Source organism: Taeniopygia guttata, chromosome 4 (genome assembly GCF_048771995.1).
Source record: "Taeniopygia guttata chromosome 4, bTaeGut7.mat, whole genome shotgun sequence".
Classification (NCBI taxonomy): Eukaryota; Metazoa; Chordata; class Aves; order Passeriformes; family Estrildidae; genus Taeniopygia; species Taeniopygia guttata.
Window position 1 is genome coordinate 68,431,880 of NC_133028.1, and position 14,928 is coordinate 68,446,807.

Genomic DNA, 14,928 nt, shown 5'->3' on the forward strand with positions numbered 1-14,928 from the left:
ATCAACATTACAACTTCCTCCAAGTCTTTTTGACTATGGGTCTAATTCCAAGATTTTAACTTTTCTTAAAGAATGAGCAATACAAGTAACAAGACTGGAATTCTGCAACAAGCCAAAATGGATTATTTCTGCAGTGATCCATCAACAGTATGGTTTATGAAGAGCCTGTAAGTTTAGGAAGAACTTCTGGTTCCTTGAGGCCTCTTTGCCATCAGTGCTTTCAGTACTAGATATAGGAACATGCTTCCTTTTTCACATGATGACCAACAGCAGTTGGTTTTCATCTGAAACACTATAGAATGAAAAAAAAAAAAAAATCCTTGGAAGGAATTCTGGGAATTTAGTATTTGATCCCTTTGCAACAGACTTGGTAAAAGACAGAAGGAAAGCACTAATATATTACAAATTCCAGATCACTCACTGCATTACCCCTTCAGCACCAATCTCCATGGAGTTACACCAGCCGCAGAACCAGTCCACAACTGCATCCTGTGCTCTCCAACACTAGAGTTGAGTGAAAAACGACTTTTTGTCCAGCACAAATTTGATCATATCCCAGTTATCACAGAAGTAAAATACCACAGGAAAACTGGACACAACCCTACCATTGGATTAACCAACCTTTTAAGGCAGCCCACTTGCCCACAAGAGCACACAAAGCCACAACCATCACCACGAGGATTAAATTTGGCTCTGCATTTCCCCATTCTATAAAAATTTTGATTTTTCCTATCCTGTATGAGGACAAAACTGGAGCCTTCTTATTTTAAAGTGTACACACATTTAAAAAAAAAAAAAAAAAAAAAAAAGGGGCACAGCTGAAAATTAGAGAAAGTCGTACTTGGCTTCCTGGCTAGGACACCCTCCTGGAATACAGAAGATCCAGCCAAAGCTGTATCTGAGAAGAGCTGCTCTGTCTCTACCAATACATAGATCAAACTCATCTAGCTCAATTAATATTTAATTATACACACAAAAGGGATCAGCTTCCGCAGAACAGATAGAGGGCATATTGGCTGGTGCAATGCAGCTTTGTTCAGCAAAAGTAGTTCAGGACCTGAAAACAGGCTACATTACTTGGGATTTTGGAGCTCTTGCACATGGCATTTTTATCTCTCTTCCCCAAATAAATTGTGCCTGCCCCATCAAAACACAGAGGAATTCAACCTGGAATTCTTGTACTCTTGGTTTTTCCAGGGTCTAGCTCCCTCATCAAGAAAGTTAGCAATTTTGAGGTTTTCAGAAAATAATTTTTAGAATTTCAAAAGAAATATCAAAGGCAGCTGTATTTCCTCATGAAATCACTAAGGGTGAAGATTGGTGAGAGCTTATCTAAAACCAGACCTCAGCCACCAACACCTACTGTATCGAAACTCAGGTATTAACAATATTTTTGCTTAATATTTGTCAACTGAAAATGTCCCATTAATATTTTTTAGCTGTAAAAGACTGGTAGTTGTAAAAGAAGATACCCAAACATTTATTATGCTTTTGAAAAATGAAGATGAATCAGCTGTTGGAAGACTGAACATGGAAACTCAATCTAAGAGATGCTTTCCAAGCATTCATTTGGCAGTTGTTGCAACCTTGAAAGGCTGCGGGCTACTTTACTTGGAAAACAATGGGAAAAAAAGAAAGCACAAACACAGATATTAAAAAAGAAGCAATCCAAACACCCACTTTGACTCCTTAGACCTTCAAAACCTCTCTCTTAATATGATATTGTTTCCAGATAACCCAACAGTTCAATTAAAACATTGGATATGCACTTCATCTTTAATTCTTGCTTCCTTTTATGGATTTCCATATCCCCACAAATACACCTTTCAAATTCAGAGGTGAGTCAAAGTAGATATCCTCTTTCCTACTAGATTCTGCTTAAATATAAGGCCAAGATGCTATATAAAATCTCCCACTGTGTAGGGATCCAGGTGATATTCCAAACACAATGGGGTAGGGTGAGGATGTTTCTGTTCAAATTCTCGTTTAGACTGGATTCCCTCATTCCCTTGTGGTTACAGGTACAGAATCTTCCCTCTGTAATAAAAAGGGGCCTAACAGTGTCACCTATTGCAAAAGAGCTTTCCTTCACCAGGTCCAAGCCCATGCAGAAGTCCCCAAACTCATGTCTGTGTGCTATTACAATCTGTAACAATTTGTCTTGCTCGTGTACAGTGTTGGTTAAAATGCAAATTCGATGCAAAATGAGGGATGGAAGAATTCATCAGTGTATGCTGTGTATGGATTAAATAATAATTCTTCATCCTGCAACCAGCCCCCCACATTTCAGTGTGGTAACTCAGGTTATAGCAATTGACATAAAAGAAGGGGAGGGGAGAATAAGGGTAAACCCGTTTATGTCATAATTATGCAGTACCACAGACATCTCTCCTTCTAAAGGGGAGAGAAAGCCCAAACAGAAATAAATAGATGCCTGCAATTAAAGCCATAAAGCCATTAAAAAGAGATTACCTCAAGCCTGGGGTTGAAGCAGCGGGCATGGCAGGCTATACCTTGAAAATCAGCGGTTTGTGACAAGAGAGACTAGATACACATAGAAAGTACCCTGGGAACTGGGTGTGGCTGGACGAATTCACATTTTTACCCAGGTATTTGTCACTAGCATCACCAAATTACTGCAGATGATACAATAGCCAGCAATGGAACTCTCTGCGACTGTTTATAATATGACCTTAAAAAACATCCCCAGAAAAATAAACCAAAGGTTTATAAACCGCCACCTCTCTAGCTCGAAGGAAAAGAGATGTGTGGCAGCACAGGAGCCAATACCACCTTCTGTCAAAACAAACCACCCGCTCTCTTAAACGGCAGCCGAGGGAAACCTGCGCTGAGCAGCATCCACCACCGAACGACACCAACTTCAACAGAACAAAAAAATACAGAAAACCGCCGCGGCTCAGCCATCCGCCTCGGTTATCGCAACGCAAACAGATGGGGAGAGACCCCTGCTCGCGGAGGCAGGGCGGGAGCATCCCCCCGGGCTCCACGACCCCAAGCACCGCTCCCGGTCCCGCTCCCACCTTCTTGGGTCTCTTCCTCCGCTGGCTGCCGCCGTTGCACTTCTCGCCGCTGTCGCTCTTCTGGGCCGCCTCCTCGTTCATGCTAGCGAGCGGCACTGCCGGTGCCGTGCCGTGCCATGCAGGCTCCGAGCCCAGCCCCAGCCGAGGGTGGCACCGCCGGGGCAGGGCCGGGGGCGGGCGCAGCGACAGCGGCGGCGTTGCCGTGGTGGCGGCGGCGGGGCGGGGACGGGCGGGGACGGCGCGCACGGGCAGGGGGTGATGAGCCGGGGGAGAAATCACCCAGTGGCTGGGGTTGGAAAAGACTCTCAAAGCTCATCTCCTGGTTCCAGCCCCCTGTCACGGGCAGGGACACCCTTCACTAGATTAGGACCACCTGCCCCGTCTGGCCTTGGACACTTCCAGGGATCTCGTCCCTGCTCACACACCTTCCTTGATCCCAAACCCATTCACGTGAGGTATTCTACCACAACTGTAACATCCAAGAGATGATTTACTCTTACTACCAAAGCAGACAATGGCAGCATGATAGGCACAGCACACAAGGCGTTAGTTTGTACTACTAAAATAAATCACCTCCTCCTTGGGCTGGAAGAACACAGCAACATTTACATTCACATGTAAATGCATTCTTCCATGTCTTCTGATGAACGCTTCAAAAAGAAAAAAAAAAAATTGCACTGTCCCACTTCCAACTGGAAAAAAAACAGCCAAGTAACTCGCCCTCTTTCTCAAACAGCAGCTAAGGCTGGAGAACAAAAGAAAAAACTCCCTTTGACTGCTTACTCAGCAGAGGAGAGGCTGGAGAAAGTGGAAAGGACCCAGTCAGGCATGAATTCACTCTCCCACAATCGTGCTGTCTGCAAACACAACGAACATCTGCAGCACAACAACAATGTGAGCAGTGTAACAACCCCAAAATCTTCTTTTCTTTTCCTTACTTTGAGACCAACTTCTTTGTTACTGCAAGCAGTAGTAAATTCTAAACTAAAATGAGAAAACTCATGTAGAAGTAAGGGGAGCTACAGATCTTGAAGAAGGCGGGTGCTATACAACACTGCATCTGCTATGCCATAATTAGAGCTGCAATCACAGTCACAGCAAGGATTTTGGGGAAGACATACAACAGTCATTTGTTATCAGTGTCAGACATCCACAGAATTCATTTGGGGAACCTGTGGAGATGCAGCTATTCTTTTAACTTAAAAACACAGATGCTCATTTTTAAGAGAGAGGTCATCTCCCATTTCTCATTTTAGTCACATTTTCCACTAATTCATCCCCCTGTCCAGCCCTTTCTCGTACCAAACTATGCCATTTGCACTCTTTGCCTGACATTTGTTTATTCCCAATAAGTGATTCTTGGGTTAAGCACCTTGTTGAGGAACGTGGTGATTATGTATTGTGTGTTTTCTTCTTACAATGTTTCTTGCACTATTAAAAAAAAATTAAACCACTGATATTTCTGAGTGTAAAGATGAAGCGAACTTCAATCATGCATGATGGTTCTGAAAACCCAGAGATAGCATGATATTGCAGTGATGTAAAAGGGATGAAAAACAAACTATCTCACTCTGCCAAATCCATCACTTGTTCCTCTGTCCCTAGAGATGGTCCTTTTTATTATATTTTTGTATCTATATTTACTTTCAGTCTTCAAGCTGAACAAAAACAAGGAAACAGGATTGCTGGAGACTTCCATGATAGCCAGGAAATGAGCAGATTTTCCCGAGAGACTTAAATGATGGAAGGCTTGATGCCTGGTGAAGGAAGAATTCTCTGGGAGTCACTGTGAGGAGCAAAAGGGCAGCACTCTGGGGAGGCAGCCAGTGCTAAATGCAGGCTGGAAGCTGTGAGGAAGGAGTGAGACAGAAAGACACAGTTTGAGGATTTCCAATTTCCATCCACCTTTCCCATCTGACCTTTCCATTTTTTCTATTCAGTGCATGGGAGCTGCACTGTCACACAACTCCCTGGCGAATCATGGGTACAGTGTGATAGTGTCCACAAACAAAATACTGGAAAAGCCTGTGGTGACAAGTATTCTAGCTACAAATCCACCCCAAATTCACAGGTACAAGTTTGCTGAAGGATGACAACCTCATTAACCTGAACTGCTCTTAGCTCCTCTCTCCAAATCGTGGGCATTCACCTTTGGCAGTGCAGCTTTAGGTGTACTCAAAGAAAACAAATGCTTTTGCTCAGTAACAACACATCAGTACTCTTCATTTCCCACAATCCCAGAAATCCAGCATGAAACCAAATCAACCTAACCTAACCAGCTAGGGAGTCACAGCTGGTTCAACTGACAACAGGCCTAATAACAGCACAAAATCAGCCCTAAGAACCACACAAACTGCTTCTGGAATGCCCACACAGCCAAGCAAGTCTTAAGTAGTCAGAAATGCTGAAGGCATTCATACTCATTTAAAGCAGTTAGGAAAAAAAAAAATATAACATGAGTATTCCATTTCCTGCACAAAGACAAACTTCCAACACAGGGAATTACACAGAAAGTATTTTTTAACTCAGTTGACACAGGGCTGCAAATCACATATCTGATCAGCCCTCAACAGTTTATAAAGGGGATATCAGATCTCCAAACTGTATCCATGAACCTACAGAACAAGGAGCAAGGGCTGGTGTTTTATGATGGGACAGTCCCCATGAATGAGGGTTTAAGTGAGCAGGTGGATTAGTGTGTGGAGACTTCCCACAGATATATCCCATCAGTTATGCTGTTTCTAGGCCATATTCATTACACCTAAGTTTTGCTTGGGTATTTTCCAGACCCTTGCTCCCGAACTCATTCCTATTGTCATGCAAACCCAAGGCAAAGGAGAGTGTCCCTGTTAGAGCTGCTGGCAGATGGCTCCAGCCTGCACCAAGCAGTGTGATGGTGCAGCTGGGTCACTGCTGCTGTGCTTATCACTACCTCAGGCAGGTCTACACCATCACGCTGACACAGGATTTCCCACTCATTCCCTTTATCAGCATTCCAGGTGGCCTCTGCAATTAAAAATGTAATCCTACAAGACCAGCTCCATTCCTGCTGAATTTAACAGCAGCAGATCCATTAAGAGGTTTGTTATAACATACAGAATTTACACAATGAAAATTAGAAATTTATATTCTAGCTGAACCACATACTCATTCTACATCCAGACTTTACTTCATGTTCTGCACCTGTACTACCCATATTAAAAAAAAAAAATTGAAACAATGTTGTCAGCAAGTCAGAACACTCCCACATTCACATTTTGCTTACTGAAGACCAGGGATACCTTATCAGTGTGTCAAATACAAATAAGGGACAGTAAAGACCAAGACGAACTCTTCTCAGTGGTACCCAGCAACAGCCACAAATTGAAATGCAAGTATAGAAACACTTTAAAAGTAAAGAAACCTATTACCTAGCAAGACTATTAATTCTTAATCCTTAGAGATACTCAACCCTTTACATGGCATGGCCCTGAGCAACATGCCCTGTCTGACCATGATCCAAGACCAGGACTGGACTGTGATCTCCAGTCCCATCTCCACTTGGCCTATCCTGAAAGCAACCCCTCTACACTTGTCACATAACAGTAGTTGTTAAAAGCATTAAAATACTCAGCTATTCCAGCTGAGTAATTGCAGATACTGTCAGTGTTAAGACGGTGACACCTATATTCTCTCAGTCACTTCAATGCTTATAATAAAACCCCCTCTAAATACCACATGTGCTAAGTGCTCTGTTTCTACTCAGCAGTACACCACAGATAATCATGTGGGATTTTATCGACCCACTACTGCAGGAGTTTCTGCTGGTTACCTTGAGCTGAACCTCAGCTGCCATCTGGCCCACCCTGATAAGAAAGCAACAACAGAGCAAAGCACAGGAGGGTGAAAAATCTGCCTATGGTTTACCACTGAGTCATTAAACTGAGCTGCAATAGCAAAGAGATCAACTATGCATACATATATTTAAAATATTTTAAAATCTAAACAATTATTTTTCTGATGATGTAGTGAAATAACATTCATTACCCAAATAAGCATTTTCACACACTGTTATGTAAGTGCTCCCTATTTATTTCCTCTTCGATATATAAAGGACACAAACACAAATTACTAATAAGCAGATTTCTCCAACCACATCATAGCTTTCTGTGAAAAATCACAGAATTCTTACAGACCATCTTGTTCCAACCCCCTGTCTTGAGCAGAGACCCCTTCCACTAGATCAGGTTGCTCCAAGCTCCATCCAGCCTGGCCTTGGACATTTCCAGGGATGGTGCAACCACAGCTTCTCCAGGCAACCTCCTGAGCCAGAGTCCCACCACCCTCAGAGGGAACAATTTCTTACTAATACCCAATGCAACCCTGCACTCTGTCAGTTTGAAACCGTCCCCCCTCATCCTTGTCCTTGAAGAAAAAGTGTTTACTGGAATGCTACAGAGTTTGCATCTAAAACACAAAACAAGGTGACGTTTCTTTAATCTGGGTTTCTGTTACACAGCCACGAATGACTTGGTATTTAATCATCTCAGGACAAAAGAGACAAAAAATAGGCAGCCAAATTCCAAGAAACACATCTGATATGTCCTTCCATTGTTTTAACAAATCATGTTTGAAAAGGAAAACCAGTAAGAATACAATAAATGAGGAATCCCAGCTCCATTTTTTACTCCTTATTTCAGAGGAAAATAGCTCCTCAGAACTCTTCAGTTCAGCACCTGTGCCCTGGACAGCAGGAGGAGCTGAGCCTCTCTTCCTGCGCCAGGCTGGAGAGGGTCTCTGGGGATGGACCCCTGACACCTGCACAGCACAAACACCTGACGTCACTGGTTCCCACATAGTACAAGGAGAGCAAATATTTCTGTGGCACATACACTTGGTGACTCATTTCCTTAGAGGAGTATCTGTTGCTGGTAGCAACCTCAAAACAAAGAGGATGTCTGCATCCTTGTGTAAAGAACAATAGGTAGTAGTACCCTGTCATCATCAGTCACATCTGACACAGTTGGCAATATACAGTCATACTGAAAATGTGGATTACAGAAAAGGTTCTTCTTTCAAAGGTAAATATTTCCAAATCATGAAAATTTAACATCTGGGTTTGATACTGTTAACTACTTGTATATGTGTTTAAAATATATATATTTAATCACTTGGCTCTATTCCTTGTTGCTTCTGTCCTCTAGAAAAGCATCATTCCATGAAAGCAGCAAGGAACTATCAATATTTAATATGTTTTAGTGAGGTCCTCAACATCCTTTAAACACTGATGTAAGTCAAGTCAGCAGTGCTAGATGCTGGAAAGAATCAAGAGGATACCTATCCAAATAGCCAATAAAAAATTAAGTAATGCAGAATGCAAATTTGACATTCTTTTCTCTCCAGAAAGAGTATCCTCTATTTTTTCCTCATTATTGAAGCCAAGCCACTACATTCACTAGACACAGGGAACAAATGTGAAAAAAAAAAAATTAGCTTTAAAACAACAAGTTATTTTAATGAAACACTACATTACTCCTCAATATTAACACCTCTGAGTTGCTGGGATTCTGCTGTACTTCTGCATTAAAATTATCAGCCAAGTTCTGCAGAGGTAGGATCACGTGCCTAGCTCAGCGTGCTCCACACACACATACACAGCAATCAGCACTACACAAACCAATAGTCAAAACGTAGATTTAAAAGGCGCTGGACCAGGGAGAAGAAATTCCTGCCTTCAGTTGTGGTGCGCTGTAGATCAAACAAATTAAAATCCATGAACCGAACACGCCATTTTCTGCCCAGTGGGAGCTGCAAATTGATCATTTGCGTTATCCATCCATGTGGGAGCCAGGACTGTGGGGATGTGACCTCACGTAACACCTCTGGTGAGAAGACATCAAACTTGGGCAAGAGAAAAGGCTCTTAAGTCCCCTGCAATTATTATGCTGGTCACGTGCTCCGTGGCGATTGCTATAGTAACCAGACATTTGCCAGGGAGACTTTCTAGCGCAAAGCATTCTTCTCTTATGCCTTCAATTATTTTTCTTCTGATAGCTGTTAATTTATATTTTATTTTGGAGTAAAGGAATTGACATTTTTTTGTGTGTTCATCTGGCAAAGACTACCAGAAATGAAATCTGAAATCAGTTATAATAGAAAGGAAATTTAGAATAGAGCTTTGTGTCATCGGTTGATAAAATGCAGCATTCGTATTATTTAGCATAGACAAACTGCAATAGAAAAGTATCACATTTTCAGTAGAATGTAACAAAATAATTTTTTTTGCCAAGTACTCAAAAGAGCCTATAAGGTTGCCATTACTATATGTGTGACTCTTAGTTATGATTGCTATATAGATCCTTCACTAGCTAGGACACGTTTTCCTTTTCCTGTTAAATATTCTGATCAAATTTCTATATTTTTAATTTAAGGTTTTTGATACTGTCTCAAGATGAATTTGAAATGCTCATCAGAAAGACTTGAGCTTTATAGCCACATGTTTTGGATCAAAAAAACACAAAGAGGCTAACAGGATTGCCAACACTGTTGGCAAGAAGAAGAACCAGGACTGAATCTGGAATAGTACTGGTGCCACAGGAAAAGCAGAGAAATTACCCTGGAGGTTGGAAAAGGGGAGATGGACAGAAGAGTCAGTGCTTCCTAAAGCTAACATTCTCTAAAAGCAGGGAGGAAAAGCTCAACAGATGATTGTCTACTACTCCAGAAGCAAGGAAAACTAACTAGCAAAGAGTTACCCATGTAATTTTAGTTCTACCTATATTGATGCTTTATATACACTAATCCTATAATTTTGTATCTGTTACCTCACCAGAGCCACCTGGCTCTCAGGGCCAAAATGGTCACACCAAGGGATCCACAGAAGATTCAGAGCAAGGGCATCTGTTGCTTGATTTGCATATAGATTCAGAGAAATTGGCATACATTTCTCTACATACATAGAACAAGGAATAGGACATTGTCTTCGCAGCCAGAGCAACCCATCAGCACAGCAGATAACAGCACCCATGCTGCTCCATCTGTCCCCTCCTCATGCTTCATACAAGACAGGTGCTTAAAAACAAGCTGTTCACACAAAGTTTCTCATTTTGTGGATGCTCCTCATCCATCTTGTGATCTTTTCCTCCAAGGGTTAAAAAGGCCCAGGGAAAATCACAGTCAAAAGGACAGTTTTGACCTGGATCAGTGAGATGAAGAAGTACACCAACTTGAAAAAAAAAAAAACAAAACTATTTTCTTCAATTAAGGGTCCAAACACTCAAAACCTCTGATTATTTATCTCCCTGTCTTTCAGCATTCCATCACTGAACAGGAATAATTGTCTCTCTTCACCTTACAGAAACATAATGAAAATGAATTAATTATTTTCCACATGCTGGATAGGACTTTGATGAGCATGATAGATGAGCCCCAAGGGACTAATAATTCTGTCTTCAAAGGGATGTTTAAACAACATGTTCTAAATAAGGCCTAGGGCCACAAATTGAGCAACGAGTGGGAAACAAGCTGTGGAGTAGCTGTTCATTAAATGTGTATCATTAGTTTGTTCATCAAATGCAGCAGGACCTGTGGAAAAAGCATTAGGGACATGTGCAATTGAAGCCTGTATGGTGATGCTGGGACACGACTGGGTCAAACAGAGGTTGCAAAAGCCTCTCCTAACTCTGCACTCTCCATTAATTCCTTCCAGTGTAGGTCTGAAGTGTGAGTGTACAGGTATATATATACAATGATTAAGGACTCAAATATGAGATAGGATCAGAGAATGAGATTTCCTCATTTGACAGCCCCTGCCATTTCAGGGATCTCATCTCTTAGGTAGCAAATGTCAAACCCATCATTAGGGCGTTGTTCAAAACAGGAAAGGGCTTGCAAGAATTACTTCAGAAGCAAAAGGAAAGGTTAATTAGCTGAAAATATATATTCCACAGGCAAGACGAATCACAAGCTCTTCTAACTTAATCCACCACTGACACCAGCTCCTTTGGCTGTTAGCAAGCACCACCAGAGCCAATCCCTGACACTCCAGGAGTGGCTCTGAAGCTGTCCTGTCCAACTGCCCCATACACCAACCCCATAGGGACATAGCCAAGTGCATCTCACCACAAACTGATTTTGTGAAGGCCAGAGAGGAGAATGAGCACAGAACACAGCAGCAGTTTGAGTCCACCCACAAGACAAGGAAATTATTCACTCAGTGGCCACTTAGAGCACAGAGCTCTGCGCAGCGGTGGGGACCTTCTGCTAAGTCATGATCTCTTAGAATATTTTACTGCTCTTCACAAGGTTTTAGTTTCAATTATTATTATTACTATTGTTACATGACAGATTCCTTCAAGCTGTTCCACAGTCCTGCTTCTTCAGGCCCAAGGAGGAATTACAAAGTACTGCGACCTTGAACGATACTTGCCCCCTCAAAAGCTTCAAATTCTATACCTCACTATACTGGCATCTCCCTGCACCCCATTTTTTTCCTGCCACAATGTTCCATTTTCAAGTGCCATAGTTAAATATCTGGGACAGTTTCTTGCCTTGAGTGAAAAAACACTTCCTCCAACTTCCAGAGAAAAACTGCATGTCTATATATTTAGCAACAAAAACTGGAGTAATGTTTAACAAAGAATTTGTTCTTCCCTTACTGTAAAAGAACACTTGGGCTCATCAAGCTGACATTCTTCTACTGAAAACCCATCTTGTTAGAAAATATTCTCTTTGGAACAGTACCAATACGTACTTAATGAAATACACATTTAAAAAATAGGAGGCACTTCCTTTTTATTTTCACCCACAGGTATTGTAGCTTGTAAAAAATATTTTTAAAATAACCACATTCACAATATCAGGGGAAAAAAGGAGTTCCAAGATGCTCTCTTTGTGTTCAAATAAGTCACTCAGTGCACAGAGATGTTTAGGTCCTTGGTGCTGGACTGAAGACAAGCTCAAGCCCAGGATGTGCTGGGATTTTCTGTGGATGTGCCTTGGCCATTCAAGGTCAACAATAGATCCTTCCCAGTCCTGAAGCTGCTCTGAGCTACTCTGGCAAATGACACAGGAGAAATGGAGTTTCAGATGACCCTTTTGCCCTGTCCTCAGTCAAGCACCAAGCTCAGTGATCTTTTAATTCAGTGAAGCATTTAATCATATTTAAGTGCTTTTATGTATCATCATGATCTTAAAATGCATGCTGGAGGGGATAATTATAAAATAACCTCCCACAGCAGCCTGTAAGTTTATCTGTCCTGCAAATTCCAGTGTAAAACAATGGCATGTCATTCCTATGTAGTTTTTTGCCTTGATTGAATCATCTTTAAACCATAAATGCTTTTAGGTCAGAATTCTTAAACAGCATGAAACAAATGCTGTTCCTGCTTTCCAAGTTGCACTGGATGGCAGAACTTACTCAAGATATATAACAATTTACAAGTAAATTATACTTAATACTCAAACCAACAATGAGTCCTAAATAAAAACATCAGCTTAACATCAGAACATACTGCCCACTAGTAAGCTCCATTTTGGAAACACACTGGAAGAGACCATATTTTATAGCTGACACTTCCTCCAACAAAAATTACTGCATGTGCCAGCCTGACTCTCTCAGATTCACCTTAAGCAGGTGACACTACTCCTGCTATGGGGCAATTAACACTCCCACAGTGAGTAAGAGGATGAATCATTCTAACAAAAGCAAAAATCACCCAATTTTTCAAGGGAAATGGCTACACTGTCTATTCTGCTTTCAAGCAGGTCCTTCCTTCACACACCGTACTGCAAACAGTCCTGGCACATCTAATCTTAGAATCACTTGGCTCTCTATAGCACCCTAAGCCCAAGCCTCTAAAGCAATGAACGCCTTTATTTTTTACTCCCAGTCTCAATAGGAAACTCTGACAGTGAAGAGCAAGGACAGTCTCTGGACCAGTGTTTATTCCAGAGCCAAGCCTGGGGTGGTATGGGACCCCTGGCTTTGGGAGACAGTGGTGTCCGGAGCCACCACCTACAGCAACCAGGGATGATTTTCACATCATCTTCCTCAAGAAATGCTCTCCCCAAAAGCTGTGTTGGTGTCAGTGCTGCCCCCACAGGTACTTGAGATGACCTAATTTACTCTGTCTGATCATTTCAGCTACTGGAGAAATCTTCACCTTCTTGTGTAAAATAGGAAGGGAGAATCAGAGGGAAGAGAGATACCTGTGCTGTGCACCAGGAGCTCACTTCAGTTTAAAAAATAATAATAATAATTTTATAAAGAACACAAACACAGTGCTGGAGAAATGTTCATCTGCCAAGCTCTGGAAGATGGAGGTCATCTAGAAGATGTGTACATGATGTAAGATAAATTTGCCCATAAAGAAAAAGTTCACAATAGCCATGGTTTGAGACACCTGCTCTGGGAAATGGACGAACAGAGCACAAACATGAGTTGGTTCTCAGACAGTAGGATTGAAAAGCTTTCCAGAAGTTATTGGTTATGTGATTAAAACCCTTTCACTCCACAGTGGCAACAACAAAACAGACTTGGAGAAAAAAATGCTATCCCAATATTTTGCCAAACACACTTTTGGTTTGCTGAGCCCACCTTTCATCCAAAAAGAGTTCATTTCTCACAAAAGCATTTTTCTGCTGACACCTACATTAGCTCAAGAGCAGGGAAGGTGACCTCCCCTCTCCTATTTTTGTTCATCATTTTTCAAACTTTTTCTTTGCTTCCAAACCATTTGCTAAACTTACTGCATTATAAATAGCTTTCAAATAAAGAAAAAAAAAATCTACACTTTGGGGTAACATATACTATTTATCACCAAAAATATTTCAGTAAATAGCCCATGTCTTTGTCAATTATACTAAAAACCTCTAGAACATCTTTATCTTGTGAAGTATTGTCAACTTTTCTTTAAACACAACTTTGAGATAGCAACTATCTTGCTGCATTTCTGATGGTATTAGAGTGGAGTGGAAAGTCCAACTCAGAAAGTCACTAGAAATAAAATCTGGAAAGGAACAAGGCCACCTGAGGAGCCTCATGGCACAGGGACAGATCTGCTGCAGCCACAAGAACCTCTGCTACACTTGACCTTGAGACACAAGAGAGGAAGATTCTGGGGTCAGTCCAAGCACAACAGGGATTTTTCTACTGGTGCAAAGAAACAAAGAAAATAGAGAGGAAAGCAAATAAACCCAAAGACAGCTCTACCCTCATCCATAATTGATAAGACACCATGAAGGTGGTGAAATAAATGAACTGAACCCAACTTCAGAGTGGATCCAGAAAACTCTGTACAAAAATGTTTTATCTATAAACTGTAGGTTATAAATGCACTGTTTCCAGACCAGCAATTAACATATGCAATCATCTGGGGAAAAGCCTGTAATGTTTGAGTCCAACAAAAGGAGGACACAACAGGTAGCAAATAAATTTGGATTATAATATTACAGAGTAGGTCTCACTGAAAAAGGCACTATAGATTTAGTATATGTTTTGCTGCATTTTTATAACAGACATGTATTAATAATGGCTTCTTTCCTTTCTGCAGTAAAGTCAGGATTCTTAATGAGCACAAATGAACTACAGAGTGGCTTGAGCATTTCTGTCCTGGAAAAACAGCTACAATAGCACAGAATTTTGAAACCCAGTATGATTTAAAACATCACAGCTAATAGAACACTTAGGAAACGTGTTATTTTTAACTCTTTGTAACTGCAATTATGAATTTTCATTCTGGAAACACGGGAAAGATTTCCACATGCAGAATAATAAGAAAAGATAAACAAAATATTTTATGTAAAATAAATGGATACCTTATCCTGCAAAGACTTGAAAATATTTCCTGTTGCCAGCAAAAATACTCATAAAATTTGGAATGTGAAACAACAGCTGGGAGCAGTTAGC

General features: G+C 41.2%; 1 protein-coding gene across 17 annotated transcripts in view; it reads right to left on the minus strand.

Moving 5' to 3' along the window:
* ANK2 (ankyrin 2) overlaps window positions 1–3,219 on the minus strand; it is a 185,088-nt gene extending 181,869 nt beyond the window's left edge. For 8 of the 17 annotated variants that reach the window (XM_030272114.4, XM_030272110.4, XM_072928871.1 and 5 more), the window contains exon 1: window positions 3,042–3,215. In XM_030272114.4, coding sequence (XP_030127974.4) covers window positions 3,042–3,122 — 81 coding nt within the window. In that variant the 5' untranslated portion in view covers window positions 3,123–3,215. Of the gene's footprint in view, window positions 1–3,041 lie in introns of all 17 variants that reach the window. The other 9 variants (XM_072928854.1, XM_041716032.2, XM_072928848.1 and 6 more) reach the window with 3 other exon arrangements.
* Window positions 3,220–14,928: the final 11,709 nt, after the last annotated feature.